General features: G+C 45.4%; 2 protein-coding genes across 3 annotated transcripts in view; both read left to right on the forward strand.

The window, feature by feature from the left end:
* The window catches only part of PLA2G5 (phospholipase A2 group V), a 315873-nt gene that overhangs the window by 196460 nt on the left and 94983 nt on the right, over positions 1-24430 (forward strand). The window lies entirely within an intron of this gene.
* Positions 76-23221, forward strand: OTUD3 (OTU deubiquitinase 3). Of its 2 annotated transcripts, XM_066375264.1 has the most exons (8): positions 76-432; positions 9306-9454; positions 14697-14809; positions 17424-17546; positions 18825-18956; positions 19439-19535; positions 20706-20890; positions 21822-23221. In XM_066375264.1, exons 1-8 carry the CDS (start codon positions 209-211, stop codon positions 21993-21995), a joined length of 1197 nt encoding a protein of 398 aa, XP_066231361.1. In that variant the 5' UTR covers positions 76-208; the 3' UTR covers positions 21996-23221. The 2 variants fall into 2 exon arrangements, with proteins under 2 accessions (XP_066231361.1, XP_066231362.1); XM_066375265.1 differs by lacking the exon at positions 20706-20890.

Below are 24430 nucleotides of genomic sequence, written 5' to 3' on the forward strand. Positions count from 1 at the left end.
GCAAGCTCTCGATGGCATCTGACCACCAAGCAGCGCGGAGGGGGCGGGGTTCTGGCACGTGACCTGGGTGCCGGGTGACCGCGCAGGCGCGGGGGCCGCGTCGCCGGGCTCCGTCGCCCGCTTCGTTTTCTCTTTTCTGCACCTGAGCCGGCCTCCCCGCGGTCTTGCGGCTTTTCCGCCTGCCGCTGCGGGCCGCCCGGCCAGGGCCATGTCCCGAAAGCAGGCGGCGAAGAGCCGGCCGGGCAGCGGCAGCCGGAAAGCCGAGGCTGAGCGCAAGCGGGACGAGCGGGCGGCGCGTCGGGCCCTGGCCAAGGAGCGGCGGAACCGGCCGGAGTCCGGTGGCGGCGGCGGCGGCTGCGAGGAAGAGTTCGTGAGCTTCGCCAACCAGCTGCAGGCCCTGGGGCTGAAGCTGCGGGAGGTGCCGGGGGACGGGTGAGGCGGGCCCGGGAGCGCGGGAGGCGGCGCCGGGGGACGCGCCGGGCTTGGCGACCGTCGCCCGCTCTCGTCCACCTGCTCGTTCAGGCGGCCCCGAGCGCCATCCGCCCCCCAGGTCAGGGGTCCGGCGGCGGGCGGGGCGGCAAGGCCCCTTCCCTGGGAACGCTCGAGTCATCTCAGATTCCCCTGACCGTGGCGGAGGCCGTGGCCAAGCTGTACAGTGGTCCCGAGAGAGAACGCCGGAGCGGGTTTCCTTTAGAGCGGTGTCCAGGGAGGCCTCCTTGAAAGGTGACATTTAAGCTGAGACCTGCAGGGAGGAAGGAGATGGAACCGGTCACTAGAAGAGCGGGAGTGCATGTAGAGCCGACGTAGCGACGATCGAACATATAGAAGCCTAGGACTCGCTTGCTGTAACACGTTGCCTCCTTTGAGCCCTTCCTTGCTTTTGGTCCCCCCCCCCCCTTGGGGAAGTTAGGTCTGTTGAGGGCCTGCTGTTGGCTGATGGCCCCACCCCTGAATCTTACGTTCCTGGGCCTCAGTTTCCCCGCTGTAAGCAAAGATGCCGTCCCAAGCTTCCTTGGGGTTTGGACTGCGTTCTGGGTTCAGCCGTTTTAGGGACCATGGGATAAATGGTGGGAGGGAGAGAATGGGAGAATGGAAGGAAAAATGGCCTCAGGAAAGGGGATGTGGGAACAGGAGCGGGGATGGAAGAAAGAATAGGGTAGGGGAGAGGGGAAAACAGGACTGCCCCTGATAAACCTTTCCCATCTTTCCTACACATGTGCAGTAGTTTAGGCTAAATGTATTTAGCGTTTGATTATATTTTATTCACCACCATCTAACACAGTGCTTACTACATAAAGGCAGTCAGTGCATTTTTGTTGAATGAATGAACGAACGGTAGAAATATAGAGGGAGGCCAGCTACACGCTCAGCAGGACGTCTCATGGGGGAATTTCCTGAGTGGAGTCACTACAGTTAAAGACTTGCTTTGCTGGCGCTTGCCTTTCACCGAGTACCTTGATTTTGTCACATAAAGTTTATTAACTCTAAAGGGCCTTATTTTAATCAAACTCACAAGCACAAGACACTGCTATATAAACCAAAGTACCAGTTGAATACCTGACAGTGGGATTGGGGTGGGGCTATTCCTTGCAAATGATTGGATTGCTTGTGTCTGCTATAGTGGGTATGGGATTCTCACTCAATGTTAGAGTGCCCAAGGATGGAAATACTCAACAGAAGGTTGCTTATGAGCAGGAATTGCACTACAGGGAGTTGAAAATCTTGTGGGAGCTTTCCTAATGCTATGGGAAACTTTGGGGGTGCTACCTCCACCCCACCTCCAAAGAGAGCATACTTCTTGAGTTACTTCAGCAAACATTGATTAAGCAGAGGAACTGAGAATACATTGATGATTAAGATACTTAAGGAGTTCATAGCCTAGTAAGAGAAACATAACAGCGAGTCTCAAACATTTTGGTCTTAGGACCCATTCACACTTAAAAATGACTGGGGATTTCAAAGTGCTTTTGTTTGTGTGGGTTAAAGCTGGCAATATTTACTATGTTAGAAAGTAAAAAAACAAAAACAAATAACAAACACATTCTATTAGCTATCAGAGTGATAACCTCATGTATCAGCCACTGGAAAACTCTACTGTGGACTTTTGAGAGGAGAGTGAAAAGATAAATAACATTTTTTTTAAAAGATTTTTTTATTTTACTGATTGACTGGAGAGAGAGGAGAGAGAGAGAGAAAGAAAGGCTGGGGGGGGGGGAGGAGGAGCGGGAAGCATCAAGTAATATGTGCCTTGACGGAAGCCCTGGGGTTTTGAACCAGTGACCTCAGCATTCCAGGTCAACACTTCATCCACTGTGCCACCACAGGTCCAGCACATCTTACTTTTGAATTCATGGATACCCCGGAAGGGTTACAGGGATCTTTTCCTCCCATACCCCCAAACTGGGCCACACTTTGCGAATGTATTATATAAATAAAATTCAGTTTGATACATTCTTAATAGTAATTGATTATAATTAATTACTGGAAATGGCCAGCACTCCCAGAAGTGGTCAGGGAGGCCTTCTCATTTATTCAGCAAGTTCTTACCAAAATCTACACTGTCCGAGATACCTCTCAGAGGAAGTCATATACAGACTGGGTCATGAAGGGCCAATAGAAATATGCCAAGAGAACATTCCAGGCTTCAGAGTAACATACAGGAATGGGTAAAAGTTGTTTTACAGTAGTGAGTACATGAAGAACAGAGTTTATTCTCTTATTATAATCAAAACCTGTATGTCTTTTTCTATACGAACAACTATAAGCCTACTTTTGCCTACTCCTTGATGTAAAGGCACTGGAGCATATTTTAAAAAATTATTGATTTTAGAGCTAGAGAGAGAAATGTCAATTTGTTGTTCCACATATCTATGCATTCCTTGGCTGATTCTTGCATGTGTCCTGACTCGGGATTAAACCCACAACGTTGGTGTATTGGGATGATGTTCTAACCAACTGAGCTACCCGGCCAGGAGCACATGATTTTTAAGAGATCTACAAGTTGTTTAGATGACAGGGGTCTAGGATACAAGGATAGAATACGGGTACTGAGGCTGCAGAGGCCAGAGGTCAGCTCAACTGGAATGCTTATGTTTCTCATTTCCAAGGTCTTTATTCTTTAGACAGAGTTAGATAAAATGATAATTCTCTTGTGTGGGCTCTGTGAAGCTAACACATTCTTCCCATCGGTACCCTGAGATAGACTGTGGTTCGGCCCTCCGTAGTATTGTGTTTTGGATATGTGATTGCAGGCTTTATCACTGCAGCGGATGGTGTTTTCCTGGGTATGTGATGGGGGGGCTGGTATCGGCATATTCTTTTATTGAGTACTCTGGTGAAATATAAAAAGGTTATGGTAATATAAAAAATAGTTGACAGTCTTCATTTTTCCGTCTCTCCATTCTGGTCTGATTACAGTATTGAAGTCTGAGGGAGCATCTTGCTATGTAGGCGTTTTCATTGGTGGTGGTATGGTTCTTGTAGCACTCTGCAACCTCCTGGTACTTGGGGATGAATTAGCCAGTATCCTTTGCAGGGGTCTCCAAACTTTTTACACAGGGGGCCAGTCCACTGTTCCTCAGACCATTGGAGAGCTGCCAAATACAGTGGTCCTCTCACTGACCACCAATGAAAGAGGTGCCCCTTCCAGAAGTGCAGTGGGGGCTGGATAAATGGCCTCAGGGGGACGCATTGCGGCCCTCCTGCGGGCCGTAGTTTGGGGACGCCTGCTAATGTTTCTATGAGTTGAGTCAGGTTAGCATAGATTAATCAGGGAGTTATTTATGGGTTTTATAATGCGTCATGGGCCTCTGTCATATTTGTTATGTTGTCTGGGAAGGTGGACCCACAAGAATTGGATTCAATTTCAGAACAAGAAATAAATTTTTTAACCTTGATGTTGTCTGTAAAACATCACTGGTTATGGCATGAAAAGAATCTAATTTGTTTAGGACAAACAGCATTAGCATCTCTCTGAACTATATCTAGTTGTATCTTTCTAATTGTAGCCCTAAATTACATAACTAATTAGTAGTGTTCTAAAAGTAAAATGTTACAGAATTGCTATTTTTAGCGTTTATCTCTGTCCCCAAACAAGTTGTTTTATTTTTATTTTGTTTTTATGATTGTAGGATCTTGGCGATGGAAGGGCATTCACGTGTCATCTTGCCTGTCTATTGGGTACCTGCATCATCTGTACGGCAGCTCCATCTTTGTTTTGAGCAGAGTGGTTTTCAACTGCTGGCATGATGGAATTGCCTGGGGAACTCGGGGAAGAATACAGTAACTGGGCTCTCTCTATCAGCCACGCCAGAATCTCAGGCAGTGGAGCCTAGTTAATGATAATTTTTAAAAGGTCCACAGGTGATTCTTCTGTGAAGCTATGATTGAAAACCATTGATGCATGAGAGTCTGGCTTCTACACTCGTGTTTCTCACCCTGGAGGGCTAGTTAAAACACTTGCAATGACTAGATCTCTGGGCCCCTACCCCAGAGTGTCTGAGTCAGTAGGGCTGGGGTGGCTCCATAATTTTCATTCCAAACAGGTTGTCAGGTGATGCTGACGTTGCTGGTCAGACACCACGCTTTGAGAATTAGTGATCTAGAGCAGCATGGTCCAACAGAAATAAAATGGAAGCCATGTACGTGATTTAACATTTTTTGGTAGCCACATTAAAAAACTGAAAAGAAACATAATATATAGAAACTTTTTAATATATATATATATATATTTTATTTATTTATTCATTTTCGAGAGGAGAGAGAGTAGAGAGTATGAGAGAGAGAGAAAGCGGGAGGAGCAGGAAGCATCAACTCCTGTATGTGTCTTGACCAGACAAGTGCAGGGTTCTGAACCAGCGACCTCAGCGTTCCAGGTCGGCGCTTTATCCACTGCGCCACCACAGGTCAGGCTTAATATAAATTTTAAGCCATTCTAAACTATCTCAACATATAAGCAATATAGAAATTTTTAATGTGAAAATTTACATTTAAAAAATACTGTTCAAAATCTAGTACTTTACATCTATCACACCTCAATTTGGATTCATAATACGTGGCTGGTGGCTACCGCATTGTACAGCACAGATGTACACAGTTGTTAGGGGTTGCCCATAGATAGAAATTTACAAAATCCAGAATCTATACTGTCTATGTCTATAGTACCAAAATAAAAGTTTCCTTTTATTTGTTGAACTCTGTCTTTGTAGCTCCAGTGTTGTTTTTGTTTTTTGTGAGACAGACTCCCACATGCGCCCCACCAGGATCCACCTGGCCATCCCGCTAGGGGGCGATGCGCTGCCCATCTGGAGTGTTTCTCCGTTGCAACCAGAGAGCCATTCTAGCGCTTGAGGCAGAAGCCATGGAGCCATCCTCAGAGCCCGGGCCAACTCGCTCCAATGGAGCCTCGGCTGTGGGAGGGGAAAAGAGAGAGAGAGAGAGAAGGAAGAGGGGGAAGGGTGGAGAAGCAGATGAGTGCTTCTGTGTGCCCTGGCCAGGAATTGAACCTGGTACATCTATACACTGGGCCAGTGCTCTACCACTGAGCCAACTGGCAAGGGCTCAGTGTTAGATTTTTATGTTATGGTTCAAATATAACATGCCTTTCACATGACAGGTGGAGCTAGTACCCATGTCCCTTGAGCCTTCTTTAGCCTGAATATTAGTAGTTGTTTGTGTTCTTCCTCTTAGGCATTTAAAACCACATCATTTCATCTGAACATGTCTCTTAAAGAGCAGTAACCAGAATGGTACCCAGTACTCCAGCTGTGGTCTGGCCTCAAAGCATAGAACAAAACCGGTCCCCCCTTTGTCTGCTAACAGGCTACTATTACTTCAGCCTAGGTGCCCATTCATTATTTTATGTATATACAGTCTGTCCATAAAGTCATGGTGCACTTTTGACCGGTCACAGGAAAGCAACAAAAGACGATAGAAATGTGAAATCTGCACCAAATAACAGGAAAACCCAGTTTCTGTAGGATGATGTGGCAGCATGTTCGCATGCACAGATGATGATGTAACACCATATATACAGCGGAGCAGCCCACGGCCATGCCAGTTGAGATGTGGACAATACAGAGGAAAGTTCAGTGTGTTCTGTGGCTTGCTAAATTCGAATCCATGATCAAAGTGCAATGTGAATATCGGCGCGTTTATAACGAAGCGCCACCACATAGGAATAACATTACTCTGTGCGATAAGCAGTTGAAGGAAACCGGCAGTTTGGTGGAGAAACTCCGTTCTGGTAGGCCATCAGTCAGTGACGAGTCTGTAGAGGCTATATGGGATAGCTACCTAAGGAACCCTAAAAAATGTGTGCATGAGCCCACATTGAACTGTACTGAATAGGTATGAAACTGGGAGAGTTTTCCTTTTATTTGGTGCAGATTTCACATTTCTATCATCTTTTGATGCTTTCCTGTGACCAGTCAAAAGTGCACCATGACTTTACGGACACACTGTATTACAGTAGTGGCTCATACTATATTATCAAACCCCTAAAACTCGTACACGCTACTTGTATAATTGGTTATTTTTGTGAACTCAATGCAAGACCTTGACATATGTCCCAGGAGCACAGTGGTTCTCAAGTGGGGATGTTTTTGTCTCCCCTTGGGGAACATTTGGCGATGTCTGGAGACATTTTTGGTAGTGACAACTGTCGGGGAGGGAGGTGGTGCTACTGGAATCTAGATGGTAGAGACCAAGGATGCTCCTAAACATCCTATAGTTAACAGGACAGCTGGCCTCACAACAGAATTGTCCCCGGGTGTCAGCAGTGTAGGTTGTGAGAAGCCCTGTTGTAGTGTAACGGGTGCAGGTATGGACTCAGGAACTGGGATCTCCTGGAAGTCCTTTGGACAGTGATCACTTCCTCTCCCTGGGTTCCCTAAGGATCCCTGGTTGGCTGCAGTGATTGTTCACATTCCTTTGTCATTCCTTTGTAACTCTCAGAAAAGGAAGTGATTTATCTATCTTGATTTTTCATTTTTGACTGTTTTTAGTGAGCTCCGGAAAGTTTGGTAAATATCAGAAAGTAAGTTAAAATAAGATATAATTTGCCCTGGCCAGTTGGCTCAGCGGTAGAGCGTTGGCCTGGCGTGCAGAGGACCCGGGTTCGATTCCCGGCCAGGGCACACAGGAGAAGCGCCCATTTGCTTCTCCACCCCTCCGCCACGCTTTCCTCTCTGTCTCTCTCCCCCTCCCGCAGCCGAGGCCCCATTGGAGCAAAGATGGCCCGGGTGCTGGGGATGGCTCTGTGGCCTCTGCCTCAGGCGCTAGAGTGGCTCTGGTTGCAACATGGCGACACCCAGGATGGGCAGAACATTGCCCCCTGGTGGGCAGAGCGTCCCCCCATGGTGGGCGTGCCGGGTGGATCCCCGTCGGGCGCATGCGGGAGTCTGACTGTCTCTCCCTGTTTCCAGCTTCAGAAAAATTAAAAAAAAAAAAAAAAAAAAAAAAGATATAATTTAGCACTCCTAATTCTACTCCTAGGGGTAATGACAGCTGACATTTTGGTGCCTGGGTTTGAATCCCTGGTCTGCCACCTACTACTAATGTGACCTTGAGCAAGTCACCCTAAGGGGATAGTAATAGTACCTAGCTCAGAGTTGTGAGGACTGAGCACATTTAACACGTGAAGTGTTTGCGACAGTCACTGGCACATAAGTGATGTTTAAGTGATGGTTTCAGTGTTTTTTCTTTGCATATGTCTGTGTGTAATATGCAGATGAACATGTGTGAGCTCATGCATTGTAGTTTTTAATACCTACTTTTTGGCTTATATGGAGAACATTTTCCCATGTTACTAAAAGTTCTTAGAAAGCATGTTATTTCCTGTAGAACATCATGAATTTTGATATATTAAGTGTAAAATAACTAAATACATAATTTTGGGCTAAATACCTCTTAAACTAGATTAGAGACTCTTCTCTAGAGGGCAAATGCTAAAGGTTTAAGAAAAGTTTGAGAGAAAAGCTTAAAATTGAGAACACTTTATTGATTAGCTTACTTTCCCCCCTCTGGTTGAAAAAGACTGCTATTATTAGATTTGAGCAGCAGACCCCTGTCTAGTATAGAGCTGCTGTATTCCAACCCCCGTAGAATCTTGCCTCAGATTGATGCAAAGCTTCATGGTTTCTTGTTCATAGAATCTGTCATCTTTAAAGTTTTCCTCCCCCTCTTGCAAAAACAACAACAACAAACAAATGGTATAATTCCTTATACGTTTGAAGAGATTCCTGCCTCTATAACTTTGTTGAAAATTCATTTTTCTGAGTTGAAAAACAAACCTCTTTCTCCTATGCATTTACATCTGAAGTCCTTCTGGCAGTGATAAGTTTATATAGTATTTTGGAATTAGTATCATAGGTTTTCTTGTGGAAGAATAAACAGTTTGGTGTGAAAATGGGCAACTGTTTGCCTTCAGAATGACTTATTTTTCTTAGAGTTGAGGATACCAGATGGTGTTTGTCTTGTTTCCGGCTTTGTGTGTCTGAGCTCTGTGTGTGATACAGTTTGGAATTTTAGCAGCCTTCGAAGGATTTGAAAGTAAAGATAGCTCTTAAAGTTTATTAGCATTTTAATTTCAGAAACAAAAGAAAATAAAAATTCTGTTTCAAGTTTTCATTTGGCAGGAGTAGCAACAGCGTTATGGCTCCTTGGGTGAGCGGGGAACCAGGGCAGGAAAGCGTCACTGCAGAGGGCTGCCACTGTTGTCCAGGGGCCTCTCACGGCTTCCTCTACCATGTTCGTTCCTTCGTAGGACTTCAGCAGGGTGCTCAGTTCAGATGTTTGTATTGGGAGCTTGACACATGATTATCTTTTAGGTGGTCTCTGTTAGGTCAATGATTACTTAGCTGAGCAGCTATAGTGAAACTTGTTGCAGGAAAGAGGTAGTGGATGTAATTTCTCATTTTGGAAGAGCATCTGGGATTCAGAGCCCTTGAGAAACGGCCTGTAATGTCTGGACCCTGTTGTCTTCAGGTGGTTGGTGTATCACCAGCTTCCCTGTTGAAGCAGCCGAGGCCCAGGGGTGCTCGGTGCCTGTCCTGAGCCAGCCAGCCAGTAGGTGGGGAATAGGATCCTTGTTTGTTGCCTCTGACAAAGGAAATGTATTGTAATTGGACATGTGCCCTAGTGCTTTCCCCTGTGTATCTGGGAAGAATCATGGAATGTCAAGAGTTGAGGCTTTCTCTTTTCTTCATGTGAAAGATTTCCATGGATGGCATAGCACAAAGCATCATTGTTTTAGATGAACTGAATTCGTTGTTAAAAGGTTTTGACTAATATTTTTGTTTTGATAGCAATTGCCTATTCCGAGCTCTTGGTGATCAGTTGGAGGGACACTCACGAAATCACCTCAAGCACCGACAAGAGACAGTGGACTACATGGTAAAGCAGAGGGAAGATTTTGAACCCTTTGTAGAAGACGACATTCCCTTTGAGAAACATGGTAAGTCCTCCATGGGACACCAGGTCCTCAGAGTAACAATTGGGTAATTAAATCCATCAGCACCCCACCCTCCACCACCACCCCCTACCAGCCAGGGTTTGGTTACATAAACTATGGCATGTATTCAGCGAGTTATTTGTGTGCTTTGTACTAGGCAGCTTGCCAGGCCGTTGGGATTCAGTAGGTGTAGATGTGTACGCCCTTAATAAAAATGATGAATGTCAATTGACTTGTAAAGCTGTTTATGACTTCTTATTCAATGAGGGGGAAGCAGGCTCTAAAATAGTGGTATGGCTTGGTCCTGTTTTTAAAAGGTATATATAAATACATGCAGAAACACTAGGAAAATTCTAGAAGGATATGAACATGTTATGGTTGTTTATTCTTGGCTCCACTTATTCTTCAGAGACCACTTACTCTCTGTAAACTTTGTAAAGGAGAGATAATAGCACTTATTACAAGCCTTTTTAGTGAAGATTAAATTGAATGATATAATTAAAATTAAAATAAGTTTAACTGTTAGCCATCTGGGGATGATGGGTTTATGTGGCTTTTAAATGATCTTCTGTACATTTTTTCTGAATTTAAATGACCATCCATTTTATAATCAGAAGAACCAAAGTCATTTTAATTTCTCACCAAAAACCCAAGCACAACCTGTTTTCTTTGAGGCAAAACATTGAGCAATTTTAATTAGTTCCTTGATAGGCACAAATCTAGGAAGAAAATACATATGAGGTTTTAAACTTGAATGTGACAGTTATTTACTGAGAATGTGCTATGCTAGGTGCTGATATGTTTATTTTTATTTTTTGTATTTTTCTGAAGTTGGAAACAGGGAGGCAGTCAGACAGACTCCCACATGCGCCCGACCGGGATCCACTCGGCATGCCTACCAGGGGGTGATGCTCTGCCCATCTGGGGCGTTGCGACCAGAGCCATTCTAGCGCCTGAGGCAGAGGCCATGGAGCCATCCTCAGCGCCTGGGCCAACTTTGCTCCAATGGAGCCTTGGCTGCAGGAGGGGAAGAGAGAGACAGAGAGTAAGGAGAGGGGGAGGGGTGGAAAAGCAGATGGGCGCTTCTCCTGTGTGCCCTGGCTGGGAATCGAACCCAGGACTCCTGCACACCAGGCCGACGCTCTACCACTGAGCCAACTGGCCATTGCCAATATGTTTATGTTTTACAGTAACATTTTCATCACTGGGCTCCCAGTCTTATCTGTCTCTCACCAGGAAAGAGACAGAATATTTCGTGTGCTTTAGAGTGCTGGCTCTGGGAACCAAGTCAGGAAGGAAGTGGGGAGAGACTGAGCAGGGAGATGAGTTAGGAGGCTCTCCACATTGGCCAGATGAAGAGTAAGGGGGTCTCCACCAAGGCAGCTGCTGGGATGATGAGTGGGGTCCAGGCCAAGACCCAGCTGGTAGCATAATTGACAGGACTCATTGGAGGATGGGAGAGGAGGGGACAGAGGTGGTTCTGAAGATTCTGCTTGGAGAAAGGCTAGGTAGCTGTACTATTAGTAGCGGGAGGCAGTCATTTGGGAGGGGAGCTGTCGGTGATTATAACTAATAAGGAAAGAACTCATTCGCTAAGCACCAGAGACACAGCCACAAAACTCCCATAGAATAGTTGATACCAGTCACCCAATTGGTAGCCACTCTCCCTGGATCACTTTTTGTTTAGCACATAGGCACAGTTTACCAGATGGTCAGCAGTTTACAAGTTAAATGTGGGTATATGGGGCAAGTTTTGTAGTATAGCTATATAAAATAAATTGTCATTGAGCCAATTAAAATATTTTAGATGAAGTAAGTTTTTAGTTTGTGACTTGAAATTTCACATTGAACACCTTCAGTGAAGGTCATGTGGTAGATTTAGGGGTGTGACATGGCAAGGGTTTTGTGTCCAGTGTGATAGTCACTTTAGGTGAACAATGGGAAAGTGTTCTCTTAAAATGTCCCTGTGCATTCCTAATCATTGGTTGGTGCTTTATAAAGAATTGGAGCTTCAAAGTGAGAAGTGGCTCTAACTGTCATAGCAGAAATAGGAAGAATCCTAGAAATCTGCACATTCTGTTTGTGTGTGAGTTGAAGGCCAGGCTTACTACATTATCACCTGTATCATAGTTATGTGTTTTTAATGTCTACCTTGTTACACTGTGAGATTCTTTTTTTTTTTTACAGAGACAGAGAGTCAGATTGAGGGATAGACAGGGACAGACAGATAGGAACGGAGAGATGAGAAGCATCAATCATTAGTTTTTTGTTGTGTACTGCGACACCTTAGTTGTTCATTGATTACCTTCTCATATGTGCCTTGACCGCGGGCCTTCAGCAGACCGAGTAACCCCTTGCTTGAGCCAGCGACCTTGGGTCCAAGCTGGTGAGCTTTTGCTCAAACCAGATGAGCCCACACTCAAGCTGGCAACCTTGGGGTCTCGAACCTGGGTCCCTGGCATCCCAGTCCGATGCTCTATCCACTGCGCCACCACCGCCTGGTCAGGCCACTGTGAGATTCTTGAGGGCAGGGACTGTGTCTCCTCCCCAACATGGCAGTGCATGGCATATGGTAAGCACTCACAAGATACCTGCTGGATGAGGCCTTAGCTGGTGGTCCAGTGGATAGAACATCGGCCCAGTGTATGGACATCCCAGGTTCGATTCCTAGTCAGGGCACACAGGAGAAGCAACCATCTGCTTCTCCCCACCTCTTCTCTTTTTCATCCTCTCCTGTAGCCAGTGGCTCGATTGGTTTGAGTGTAGCCCTAGGTGCTTGAGGATAGCTTGGTTGGTCCAAGGGTGTCAGCCTCAGGTGCTAAAAAAAGCTCAGTACTCAAGTATTGGCCCCAGACTGGGGTTGTCGGGTGGATCCCAGTTGGGGTGCATGCGGGAGTCTGCCTCACTCTCCCCTACTCTCACCTAAAAACACCCCCCCCCCAAAAAAAAAAAAACCACCCAAGATATCTGTTGAATGAATAGTGAATGGCTCAATTAACTTGTCAGGACCTGGTTACCCTTGCATCTGGCTGTATTATTCTTTTCCTTTAGACCAGGGGTAGTCAACCTTTTTATACCTACCTACTTTTGTATCTCTGTTAGTAGTAAAATTTTCTAACCACCCACTGGTTCCACAGTAATGGTGATTTATAAAGTAGGGAAGTAACTTTAGTTTATAAAATTTATAAAGCAGAGTTACAGCAAGTTAAAGCATATAATAATAATTACTTACCAAGTACTTTATGTCGGATTTTCACTAAGTTTGGCAGAATAAATCTTTATAAAACAATTTACTATAGTTAAATCTATCTTTTTATTTATACTTTGGTTGCTCCGCTACCACCCACCATGAAAGCTGGAACGCCCACTAGTGGGTGGTAGGGACCAGGTTGACTACCATTGCTTTAGACTGTGGCGTAGGACCGTCAATAACTTTGTAAACTTCTCCAGCTTTGTAAATTTTGAGATCAGAATCCTGAATGTTCTTAATGCTTCCTTCCCTTCCTCATGCCCAGTCACTCATTAAGTTTTGTCACATCTACCTCAGTACCACCTTGTAAAATCAGGCCCTTCCAACTGGTCTCATTGCCACTTGATCCATTTCATTCAGTTTGTTTTTTGCAGCCAGAGTAGTGACCTAAATGTGCATCTAATACATCTTTCCCCTGTCTACAGCCCCTCTGCTGCTCCCCATTGACCTCAGGATGAAGTCCAAACTTGATTGAGCCCTTTGCAATCTGTGATTTTCTTATTTCTCTATCCTAATCTCCCACCCTACTATCTTAACATTCTGAGTTCTTGCACTGCTGTATTGTCCACAGACTCGTCCGTCTACCCCTCATCTCTCTCTCTCCTCTGCAAGGAACATGTTTTCTATCTCATATTTGTTGTTTGGGAATTAACTTAGTTGTCTAAGCCTAGAAGCTTGTCTGCTACACCTTACCTCCCCCCTCCCCACAGACTGGTGTTTGTTTTTGACCTGGCGTTAGCCAAGCTGCAAGGTTTTAGGGCACGGACTTCCACCTGACTTTCCTCACTTCTGACACGGCAAGTTTGGGGGTTTCCTCAAACCATGCTCAGGTTCAATGATTTGCTACAAGGATGCACAGAACTCACTGAACAGGCTGCTGTTCTAACAGTTATAGTTTATTACATGGCAAGGTTATAGGTCAAAATTAGCCAAAAGGCGGAGTCTGGGGAGGTTCCAAACATGAAGTTTCTGTTGTCCTCAGGACGCATTGTCTTCCTGGCCCCTGTGTGTGATACAGAGTATTGTCAGCCACTACACTCACCTGAACTTTGATGTCCAGAGTTTTTATTGGGATTTGATTTTGTGGGCATTATTGATTGATTGCCTGGCACCCCAGTTCCCAGATCTGGCTGACATCTTCACATGACCAAATAGTCTCTTCATTAGCTTAAACTATCAGGTGTAGCTGAGGAGCCCACTGTGAATAACAAAGACATTCCTGTCACTTGGGAAATTTGGAGGGTTTAGAGTTTTTCTCCCAGGAGCCAGGGACAAAGTTCAGACCTTTCTTTGGGCAAGGTCAAATTCTTTATCATACATCCCTTTCCTGTAGCATTATACATCAGTAGTGCCTAATTTCTTTTTTTTTTTTTTATATCGATAAAGTAGTGCCTAATTTATTGCTTCCCCCCCATTGGTTGTAAAGTTCTCAGGGACAAACTGAACAGGCTATAGTGGAGCAGCCAAAAGCCAGGGTCTTGGAGTCAGGCTGCCTGGGATGTAATCTCAGCTCTGCTGTGTGCTTGTGTACTGGTTTGTGACCTTAGGCACAGTTATAGGTTATGCCTTGGTCTCCTCATCTGTAAAGTGGTGTGCATGATAATACTTTTCAGGATTGTTTTGAGGATTAAAATTGATAATCCATGAAGATTGGAGCAGTGCTCACCACATGCTATGTCTCCATTAATGCAGGCTATTATAATCACTATTTATTGTTACATTTCCTGTATCTTTTATATAGTTAGGCTTATTCAGTAAATACTGAATACTTATTGAAGGAATAAGTAAACTAATCCTTTATGAATGATTGGTGCCCTTTTGAGTGACAGTCTTCAAGCATCCAAATGCCTAGACTCTTGACAAAGCTCATGGACTTGTTTCCCATTACACCCCTGTTTCCCATTATCTGGAACTAAATAAGTACTAAAGCATGTTTGCATTTGGATTTTTCCATTATAAAGACTTCATTTTTCTCTCTTTCCTATTTCCATGTAGTGGCCAGTTTGGCAAAGCCTGGTACATTTGCTGGCAATGATGCAATTGTAGCCTTTGCAAGAAATCATCAATTGAATGTGGTGATTCATCAACTGAATGCCCCTTTGTGGCAGGTAGGTCCCCATTTTAAGAGCTGTCTTAAGCTCTTCTTTATAAGTGAGCTTTGGGGATGTGCTAGGATGACAAGGCATGTCCTGTGCTGTTGAACTGTAGAGGGCATCTTGGACTGGGAGCCTCACCAAAGATTAGAAGGGAAGCTGTGGTGGCCTGGCACTGCCCAGTGCCACGTTCACATGGAGTCTGGAGTATAATCCAGAAACATGTTTCAACAGTCAGTTAATTGGGTAGTTTGCGGCAGAGAGCCTAATATGGAAATACTGTCTATAATTCTGTAAAATATCTAAGCAAGAATTTAAAGGATTAGTGCATATAAATTTAGTTTTGAAATATGCCTAGTCCCACATGTGTTTGTATTTTTTATTTTTATTTCTTTCTTTCTATTTTTCTGAAGTGAGAAGTAGGGAGACAGAGAGACAGACTCCCGCATGTGCCTGACCAGGAGCAACAAGGCAAGCTCACTAGGGGGCGATGTTCTGACTGTCTGGAGTGCCGTTCCATTGCAACTGGAGCTAATCTAGTGCCTGACGCAGAGGCCATGGAGCCATTCTCAGCGCCTGGGTCAACTTTGCTCCAGTGGAGCCTTGGCTGCGGGAGAGGAAGAGAGAGACAGAGAGGAAGGAGAGGGAGAGGGGTGTAGAAGCAGTTGGGCGTTTCTCCTGTGTGCCCTGGCCGGGAATCAAATGTAGGACTTTCACTCGCTGGGCCGATGCTCTACCGTTGAGCCTACTGGCCAGGGTGTGTTTGTGTTTTTTAGGTGGAGGGAAACAGAAACATATTTACTATAATAACCATTACTAAAATGAATGTGCTGAACAACAAAATTGAGTTCATGGCCTAGGTCAAGTTCCATTGCTCTGGTCTGCTCAGCTGTTTATATGGTATACCAGTGGGCTTTCTATAGCAGACAGGATTTCACAACAAGTGTTAAGTTTGTGCTGTAGGATGGCAGAGCTTGTTGTTGAGCCCTTTAATGTTTCCTTTTGGTGTCCTAAATTAACCTCATCTCCCTGTCCATCACACCAGACGTTCTATGTGGAAGGCTAGAGGGTGCTCCTCCTTCTGTTCAGAATGCTTCCTTTACTTATATCTCTACTGCTGCCTGGGTGACTGATTTCTGTCAGTCCTCCTCCCCTCTCCTCTACTTTTCCGGTTCTAACCTTTATTTATTTTTTTTAAGATTTATCAATTTTTGCCTGACCTGTGGTGGCGCAGTGGATAAAGCGTCGACCTGGAAATGCTGAGATCGCCGGTTCAAAACCCTGGGCTTGCCTGGTCAAGGCACATATGGGAGTTGATGCTTCCTGCTCCTTCCCCCTTCTCTCTCTCTCCTCTCTCTCTCTCTGCTCTCTCTCTCCTTTCTAAAATGAATAAATAAATTTAAAAAAATTTAAAAGATTTATCAATTTTTAGAGAGAGAGAGTGAGAGAGAGAAAAGCATCTTCAGTTGTTAATTGATTGTTCCTCACATGTGCCTTGACTGGGAAAGCCCAGGGTTTCAAACTGGTAACCTGAGTGTTCCAGGTCAACGCTCTATCCACTGCGCCACCACAGGTCAGGCTCCAGTTCTAACTTTCTACTTTTAATTAGAAAGGTAAAATGTATTACAGCTAGTGCTCGACTTACGACCACGATTGGTTCCGACAGACCGGTTGTAACACGATTTGGTCGTAAGTTGAGTAGGCTATATGTACAGTACTGTGAAATGATGTTATAAAAATCTTTAAGTCATATTTTATCATAATTTTCTTTCATTATTGTTATATATCATAATTTTCTTTGTTCATTTTATGCCATTTGTATCATCTCTACACCATTTTGTTTCTTATTTTTACATTCATCAGGTTTAAGTAAAACACTGCATTACCAGTACAACTAACTGGTTTACTATTTGCAAAGACAATTTCCTCTTGGTAGACATCTTGGGAGGGGTTTGATGAAAAATATCCAAGACACAAATCACAAATTGCTGTACTGAGTCTGGGGTAACAGTTGAAATAGTGCACGCAGAGATGGTAGTGCTGCCGGAAGCTGGTCCGCACTGTTGTACGCCCAGCTGCGCAACGCTTGCGCTGCCAGACGCGGAGCAGTCGTGGCTAGTGATTGTGGTCGTAAAGTCGAATGGTCATAAGTTGCATAGGTCGTAAGTCGATCAATATTTGTAGTTGTAGAAAAACTTGAAAATTCAGAAAAACCAATAAAGGCAAATAAAAATCACCCAGAGTCAGGTTCCCCAGAGAGTATTACTTCAAGCCCAACAAATGCGCATCTGCCCGCGGGCCTTCCCTCTGGGAACAGGCCTGTGCGTCTGGGGGTTGCTGATGCCCCCCTGGAACTGAAGTCTGTTTCACTTCTCTGTAAATTTGCCCCTGGGTTCTGTGTTTTCCTACGGATTTATTTCCATCTAGTTCCATACTAAGCACAAGCACATCGAAGCATCCTTGCGTGACTGGGAGAAAGGCGAGTCAGAAGGTGCTGTGGACGTACCCAGTCCCTTGTAGATGGAGCCTGTTGGCTGGGTTTCCTGAACCAGCTAGGAAGTTGACACAGGAGTTCCAGGAGTTGGCACAGCCTGAATCCTCACTGGCACCTGCTTTCTTTTGCCTCCAGATTCGTGGTACAGACAAGAGCAACGGGCGGGAGTTGCACATCGCGTATCGGTATGGAGAGCACTATGACAGTGTGCGGAGGATCAATGACAACTCGGAAGCCCCCGCCCATCTTCAGACCGATGTGAGTGAGGCCTGTTTCCTTCAGTGTGCTCAGCTCTGAAGGACCAGGTCGAGAGCCGGGTGCCCTGAGCTAAAAACCAGTGAAGTTTCATGGGAACTTGCCTTTAAGAATCTGGGGGCTTGATTGTGTTTTATTTTCTAGCTCGTTAATACGGTTGCCTTTTATTAACACTCTAAATGGCACATTGCTGGATTCCACTTACACTTTTACATGCAGAAAATGGAAATGTCCCTGCCCATTCCCAGCTCCCCGCATTGACCGCAGGCAGGAGAAGGTGACCGTGCAGCTGCAGAGGGGTGACTAACTTTCCCGAGGTAGGCCTAGGTCCTGAAAGGCCCCATGGATATTAAGTGAAGTGCTCTTGGTGGTTTTAGAATTTGGATTGACAGGGTCCCTTGAGTGTGGTGGCATACCTGTGAGCGTTGATGAGTCGTGCTCATTTGTTACTGCTCAGTTGGGACAGTAACTTCAGCACATCGGAGCTTGCTGATAATCACATAGGATCTAGAGACAGGTGAGAGGCGAACGTATGTTGCTTCAAGAGTAGCTGTCCTGCCTGACCAGGCGGTAGCACAGTGGATAGAGCGTTGGACTGGGATGCCGAGGACCCAGGTTCAAGACCCCAAGGTCACCAGCTTGAGCGCGGGCTCATCTGGTTTGAGCAAAAGCTCACTAGCTTGGACCCAAGGTCGCTGGCTCAAGCAAGGGGTTACTCGGTCTGCTGAAGGCCCGTGATCAAGGCACATATGAGAAAGCAATCAATGAACAACTAAGGTGTCGCAGTGTGCAACGAAAAACTAATGATTGATGCTTCTCATCTCTCCGTTCCTGTCTGTCCCTGTCTATCCCTCTCTCTGACTCTCTCTCTGTCTCTGTAAAAAACAAACAAACAAAAAAGTAGCTATCCTGCTGCAGAGCTGGTCAGGTGCTAGTGTAGGGGTTCTCTTCTGTTACTAAGCTCACACTCTGGAAGTCAGCTTAGACAGATGTGTGCTGTCTGAGCCAGCAGCCACGGCCAAATATAGCCAGGGGAGCTGTCGGGCCTTTCTTACTGAATAGGTCATTGCATATCTTGGGCTGTTCTCTTTAATACTTCTGTTGTGGACTGGAATCTCAATAATCTGGAGGAAATTTAGCCTACTCATAGCTCTTAAGATTGTTTCTGGGATCTTTTCCCTGTATATTTGAATGTTTTTGAGGTGAGTGTCTTCCTGTGTTGAAGATTCTGAACATAGTTTGCAAGATTTCTATGATGACAACTCTTAGTATTTCTTTTAGTTTCAGATGCTTCATCAAGATGGAACAAATAAAAGAGAAAAGATCAAGACAAAGGGAGTTGACTTTGAAGACGACCTGCGAGATGAAGTGGGAGATGCTGTCCAGAAAGTTTGCAATGCGACTGGCTGCTCAGTTAGTATTCCTGTCCCGTGGTACCACTGCCTTATAACGAGCACGTTGCTGTGCCTGGTTCTCCTGCTGGTTTGTAGCACACTCTAGCCTGCCGGCACCTGATGGGCCAGAACCGGGCCACAGTACTGGTAGTGCGATGAGGTGGTGTGATACAGCTTAATGAGAGCTGTTCATTCGTTTCTCTCTTGTTTGCTAGACTTTACCCAATACTGTTCAAAATCCTCAGGAAGTACATGCATTATTTTCTTGTGATTAGTGTTTGTACAAGTAAAAGCATTTTATAAAGGGAATGCATTTATATTAACTGTTTTTTCCTGTGACCAACCAGCGTAATTGAAAATGGACATTTTCTAAATGGAAAAGATCTTGAAACCTTGTCTCAGTTCTCACTGTTACATCATTTTATTTATCAAATTGTTGAGGTTGAGAGACTTAGAAAAGTGTTCCCAGAGTCTTGAAGTGTTTCTTTGTTTCTTGGCTAGGACTTTAATTTGATAGTCCAGAACCTGGAAGCTGAAAATTATAATATTGAATCTGCAATAATTGCCATGCTTCAGATGAACCAGGGGAAAAGAAACAGTAAGTCTGTGATTGCTATTTATAAGCGTTCAAAGTTATTATACTGGTGATTTTCCAAATATTTATTTTTAATCAAGTCGCAGGTGGTGGTTATACTGTCCTTCTGTTCACTCCTTCAGAAGTTGTTTATTGAGCACTTTCCCTGCGGGCTTGTTGACAAGGTTCTCGTCCTGCATCAGGGAGAGAGTAGTCCGGGGGTGGGCTGGGGGAGACAGATGGGTGAGCTGGCATGGAGACCCAGCACAGTTGCGGGTACCGGGTGCCAGGGGAACACGTGGGAAGGCCACCTCTCCAGTGTGGGAGGGATGGAGACTGTCAGAGAAGACTTTATCCTTTTGGAGGCCAGATTCCTGTATAAAATCAGAATGACAACTGAAATTGGATGGAGAGGAAAATACCTTATTTTTCTGATGGAAATATTTAGATGACTAGCATCCATCAGCTGGTGATAATCAGAATTTAATTCGACTGAGTTTAATTTTGTGACATGGAGGAAGGAAAACGATGTGATGTCTTAACTGTTTTCTCAAGTCGTTCATTTAAAGTGATTTCAGTACTTATGGCCAGATGCTCTGTGCCAGATACTGTTCCCAACACTGTAGTTTTCTAAGAGATGGGTATCTTATTATCCACTGTATGCATTTGCGGTGCCTTCTGAGAAAGTAATAAATAACTAGACCCTTGAGACTTTAAAACAGCACTGTCCACTATCTGTCTAATATGTTGTGTACTTGACATGTGGCTAAAGGAGATGGAGGAACTAAATTTAAAATTTTATCTAACTTTAAAGAGTCCCATGAAACTGGTGGCTACTGCACTGTGTAACATGTCTTTAGAGATTATTTCTTTTCTGGATTTGGGTGCAAATGAAGGATTTCCCCCTAAGTATTCATGTTAAACAGTGGTTTATCTAGTGAAATGAAACGCTGCCGGTGGGAGGCTGATGATGAGTCTGGTCAGCAGGTGACTTTTAGGGTTATTTTCCCAATTCTACCAGGGTTTTCCCTGCGTTCCTGCTGTGTTGACTTGATAGTAGGAAATGCCTCAGGGAACTTGTTCTCCACATGACAGTGAACTAGGGACCAAGGTAATGTTGGAGTCATTTACCAAGACTCGAATTATGTAACTATTTTAGGTTCTGAATTTTAATAAAATATCTTTCTTTAAAAGATGCAGAGGAGACCCTTGAGTCCGGGGGCCGAGCGCTGAAGCAGAGTGGTCCTTTATGGGAGGAGGGCGGCAGTGGCACCAGACTCTTTGGAAATCAGGGCTTAAATGAAGGCAGGACTGAGAACACTAAGGCGCGGGCCAGCCCTAGTGAAGAGAACAAAGCAAATAGGAGCCAGCTCCCCAAGGTATGGAAGATGGGGTCGCAAGGGCAGGTGCTGGGCTGCTGACATTCAGTGGCTGTGGTGGGAGCTGGGAGCTCATTTTCATGTGTCATTTCATGTGATTTATAAGTAGTTATTGTAGAGAATAGGGGAGTGTGTGGAGGTATAGCAGGAGCAGAACGAAGACCTCTCCTGTCCTGTCTGGTGTGCGCAGTGAGCATCGGAAGCAGTGCCCACTGATAGTGTCCTGTGTGTGCACACGTCCGCTGTCCCACCTCACAGGCCTGTGTGGGTGGCTGCTTTCCGTGGTGAGCCACACTATCAGACCCCATTTCTAATAAAGACCATTGTCTGCGGTGCACACCTGCCTGATTTATTTGTATAAATCTGCACTTTGTATTACTTCCTTGGCTAGAGTCCCAGAAGAGGAATTGACAGGTTAAAAGACATGGATGTTTGAATTTTTTTAAGTTTTTTTTTTATAAATTGTCAAGTGCTCCCCAGAAAGGTTGTAATCTCCCTGGCCACTCCCTGTGCCCACAAGTACTATGTGACGCCATTTCAAAGATTTTCCACGGGAACTCTGAGCTCTGAATGCGACATGATCAAAAAGGCCACAGGCAGAGGAGTTGATTGCGGTTCCCGGGGGCGGTAAGTTGGGTAGAGAAAGGTGTCCTGTGGCATGTTTGAGGGCTATCTCTGGCTGCACTTGGGGTAACGATTTTTAGGTCATTTTTAATTGCTTTATGAGAAGGGAATTGATTTTGTTGGCCAGCTCAGCAAGGGGCTCTAAATTGCAATGGAGATTTGAGCAGTAATGGAAACTGACTCATGTTTGGTCTGTTGGGCGGGCTTGCTCTGCCCCCGTTCTCGTTCTCGGGGACAGCGGCACCTCTGGGGACAGCCCGCGGCCCAGCGGCCCCTCCCCAGCTGCCTTCTCTGCCTTCTCTTCCAGGTCAGCAGCCGGCAGCGCAGGGAACAGCAGCGCCTGGAGAAGAAGAGGCGCCAGGAGGAGCGGCACCGGCACAGAGCGCTGGAGAGCAGGGCTGGCCCCAGGGATGCCAGGAGCGAGGCTGAGGCCAGCGAGCAGGTCACTTTGGTGAAGACGTTTGCTGCTCTCAACATCTGACGCTGTGGGGAGCTGTGAGGAGCGCGGGGAAGGGCGCACTGCATGGCAGACTGCCTGCGAGGCCGGCTCACGGCCCAGCCCATGGAACCATGTGGGGGCTCACACTCCCAGCTAGTGTTTCTCAGCTGCCACCTTTTGGTTCAGTTTTATTAGTTATGTGTCTTCTTTCATGAAAGTTCTGTGAAGACATTCATGTTCTGTAATTAAAGTGTTGAGTTTGAGGATAGATAGCTAGATCAGGAAAAACCTTTTGGGTGTGATTTCATTTGTTCTGAAAATCAGTGGTCACAGTGACCCTGGGATCTGTCCTTAGCCTTTGGGGTGAGTCTTGCTGTAATTGTTCATGGAGTAGTTTAGATTAATTGCCAGACACTCAGAACCACAAGTTTTCTTTGTTTCTCTTTAATTTTCAAACACGTATATTAACATACAGGATACTTGTAAATGATCTCCAACTCAGGAACATGGTTAGATTTAGTTTTCTTTTAATCCAAGTTCATACTCCAGGAAGTGTTCTCCCAGAGGAACATGGTAGAGGCCGTGGCCACAGTCAGGGTGGGACTCAAGCCATCTCTCTCCTTCCCGGCTCTGACAGCGTTCCCGGTGGGCGCAGTGCCACTCGTTCCTGCGCCCGGTGGCCATTCAGGCCTGGGCTTTGCTGCAGACCAGTAGTGTGAGGTCCTGGTGCTTGTTTCTGTGGCGGGAAGGTAGCGTGTGACTTCCTGTGACACAGCTCTGGGGGTCCGGTAGTGTGGAGAGCTGGAAAGGGAGGCATAGGGGATTCTTGAGTGTCTGCCTCGGAAGAGTCCAACGAGTTACTTGATTTTGTAGGGAGAGTGTCTGGAAGAACGTCTAAGGTTTTTTGTCTTCACATTGTAAGTAACTGTTTTCTTCTCTAGTTTTCTAGACATAGATGCCTTCGTGAAAGGTAGCTTGACCTATTGCTAAATTTTCTTAGTGTTGTGAAGATGAAACCCCATAAATGCTACATTTCTTTCTCTTCACTTAAACTCGGTTTGGGATTCTGATGTTGGAAGGTCTCCAGTGCCCAGCAGGCACTATCGGGGGTTTAGGTTAGCCTGGCTGGCTGAGCATGCACTTTGGGGACCTCAAGTGACTCTGCAGTTCTGAAATGGACCGATCTGGGCAGATTTGAATTAGGTGGATGTGAACTTTAAAGCTTGAACATCTGCCTTTTGAGTACCTAACACTTAGACAAATAGGATCTGCTGAGTCAAAAGGTGAATTGTTACCTCCCCACCTCAGAGTTCCAAGTTCCGAGGTGAAGGGAGAGCTACAGCCGCATAGCTGTGAGGATGCACAGTATTGTCTGGGCTGGCCCTGGAGTCATTGAATTGTCTTCCTAGTGGGTGTTTTGCTTTCTCTGGCTTAATAATGTGTTTTAATTTTTTGCTTTTTTGACTTTGGTGACCTTTAGTGGTTGGAGCCCCAGTCGCCTTTAGGAATTGCCCCCAGGACGTGGTAGCTTGGGTGTCTCCCTGGTACAGCACATTGCACTCGTTGGCAGGTTGAGGAGATACACGGCCCTTTTCCCGTGCACCTGTGGTGTCCTGAGTCTGAGGCTCTAGAGCTCAGCTCAGACGAGCACAGGGCTCTCCGCAGCCTGTCCCCACGCGAGCGGGCCAGGACTTCTGGCTCTGGGCTGGGTCCTGGCTCTGGCTCTGGCTGAGCTGCTCTGAATGAACATCCTTTCTTGTCTGGTAGGTACTACGAGAGTGCCGGAGACCAGAGTCTCAGAAAGATCAAGGTTGTGTGCCAGAAATTCAGTAGACAGGAGTCAGAAATAGCTTTAGGAAGACCTACAGTCACAAGTGGGAGAATTGCTTTCTTTACTTGGTTAGTGAAGATGGCTGGGTGTTAGAAGTTTTAGAAGCTGCTAAAGAATATTGGGCACATTTTTTATAAGTTAACCTAATTCTGATAACAGGCTTCAGCATTTCTGGGGTAAAATAATAATGGTTTTAAAAACTAATCAAATGACTTCAGTAATTTTTCTTTATTATTATTGCATAGCTTTCCAGTTATAATTGGTCTGTGTTTAGTGTGTTAATTATTAGGAATGGAATACATGTATCCAACTCTAGTGATGCCTTCTAGCTAAGGGTTTGGATTTAGACTTCCCTGCCTCAGTCTCACTGAAGTATGAGGTGGATGGAATTCATATACTTAGTTGCCTTTGTAGTCACTTGCAGACTCCTTTATTGGCAACCCAAAGGGAGGCTGTGTTCAGTCCTGAATGGTTATGGTCAGGGATTGTTACCCAGTACAGTTACTCGTGTGTATGCCATATCAGGAAGTGAGCCCTGGCTAACCTCTGTTACCTCTTGGCTGTTAGAGATTACGTAATGCTCCTGGGGTCGTCTCTGCGGCATTTAGTGAGGCCGGGAGAAAGGGTGGGGCCGTGCTCCGCAGCT

This window comes from Saccopteryx leptura, chromosome 3 (assembly GCF_036850995.1).
Source record: "Saccopteryx leptura isolate mSacLep1 chromosome 3, mSacLep1_pri_phased_curated, whole genome shotgun sequence".
NCBI lineage: Eukaryota > Metazoa > Chordata > Mammalia > Chiroptera > Emballonuridae > Saccopteryx > Saccopteryx leptura.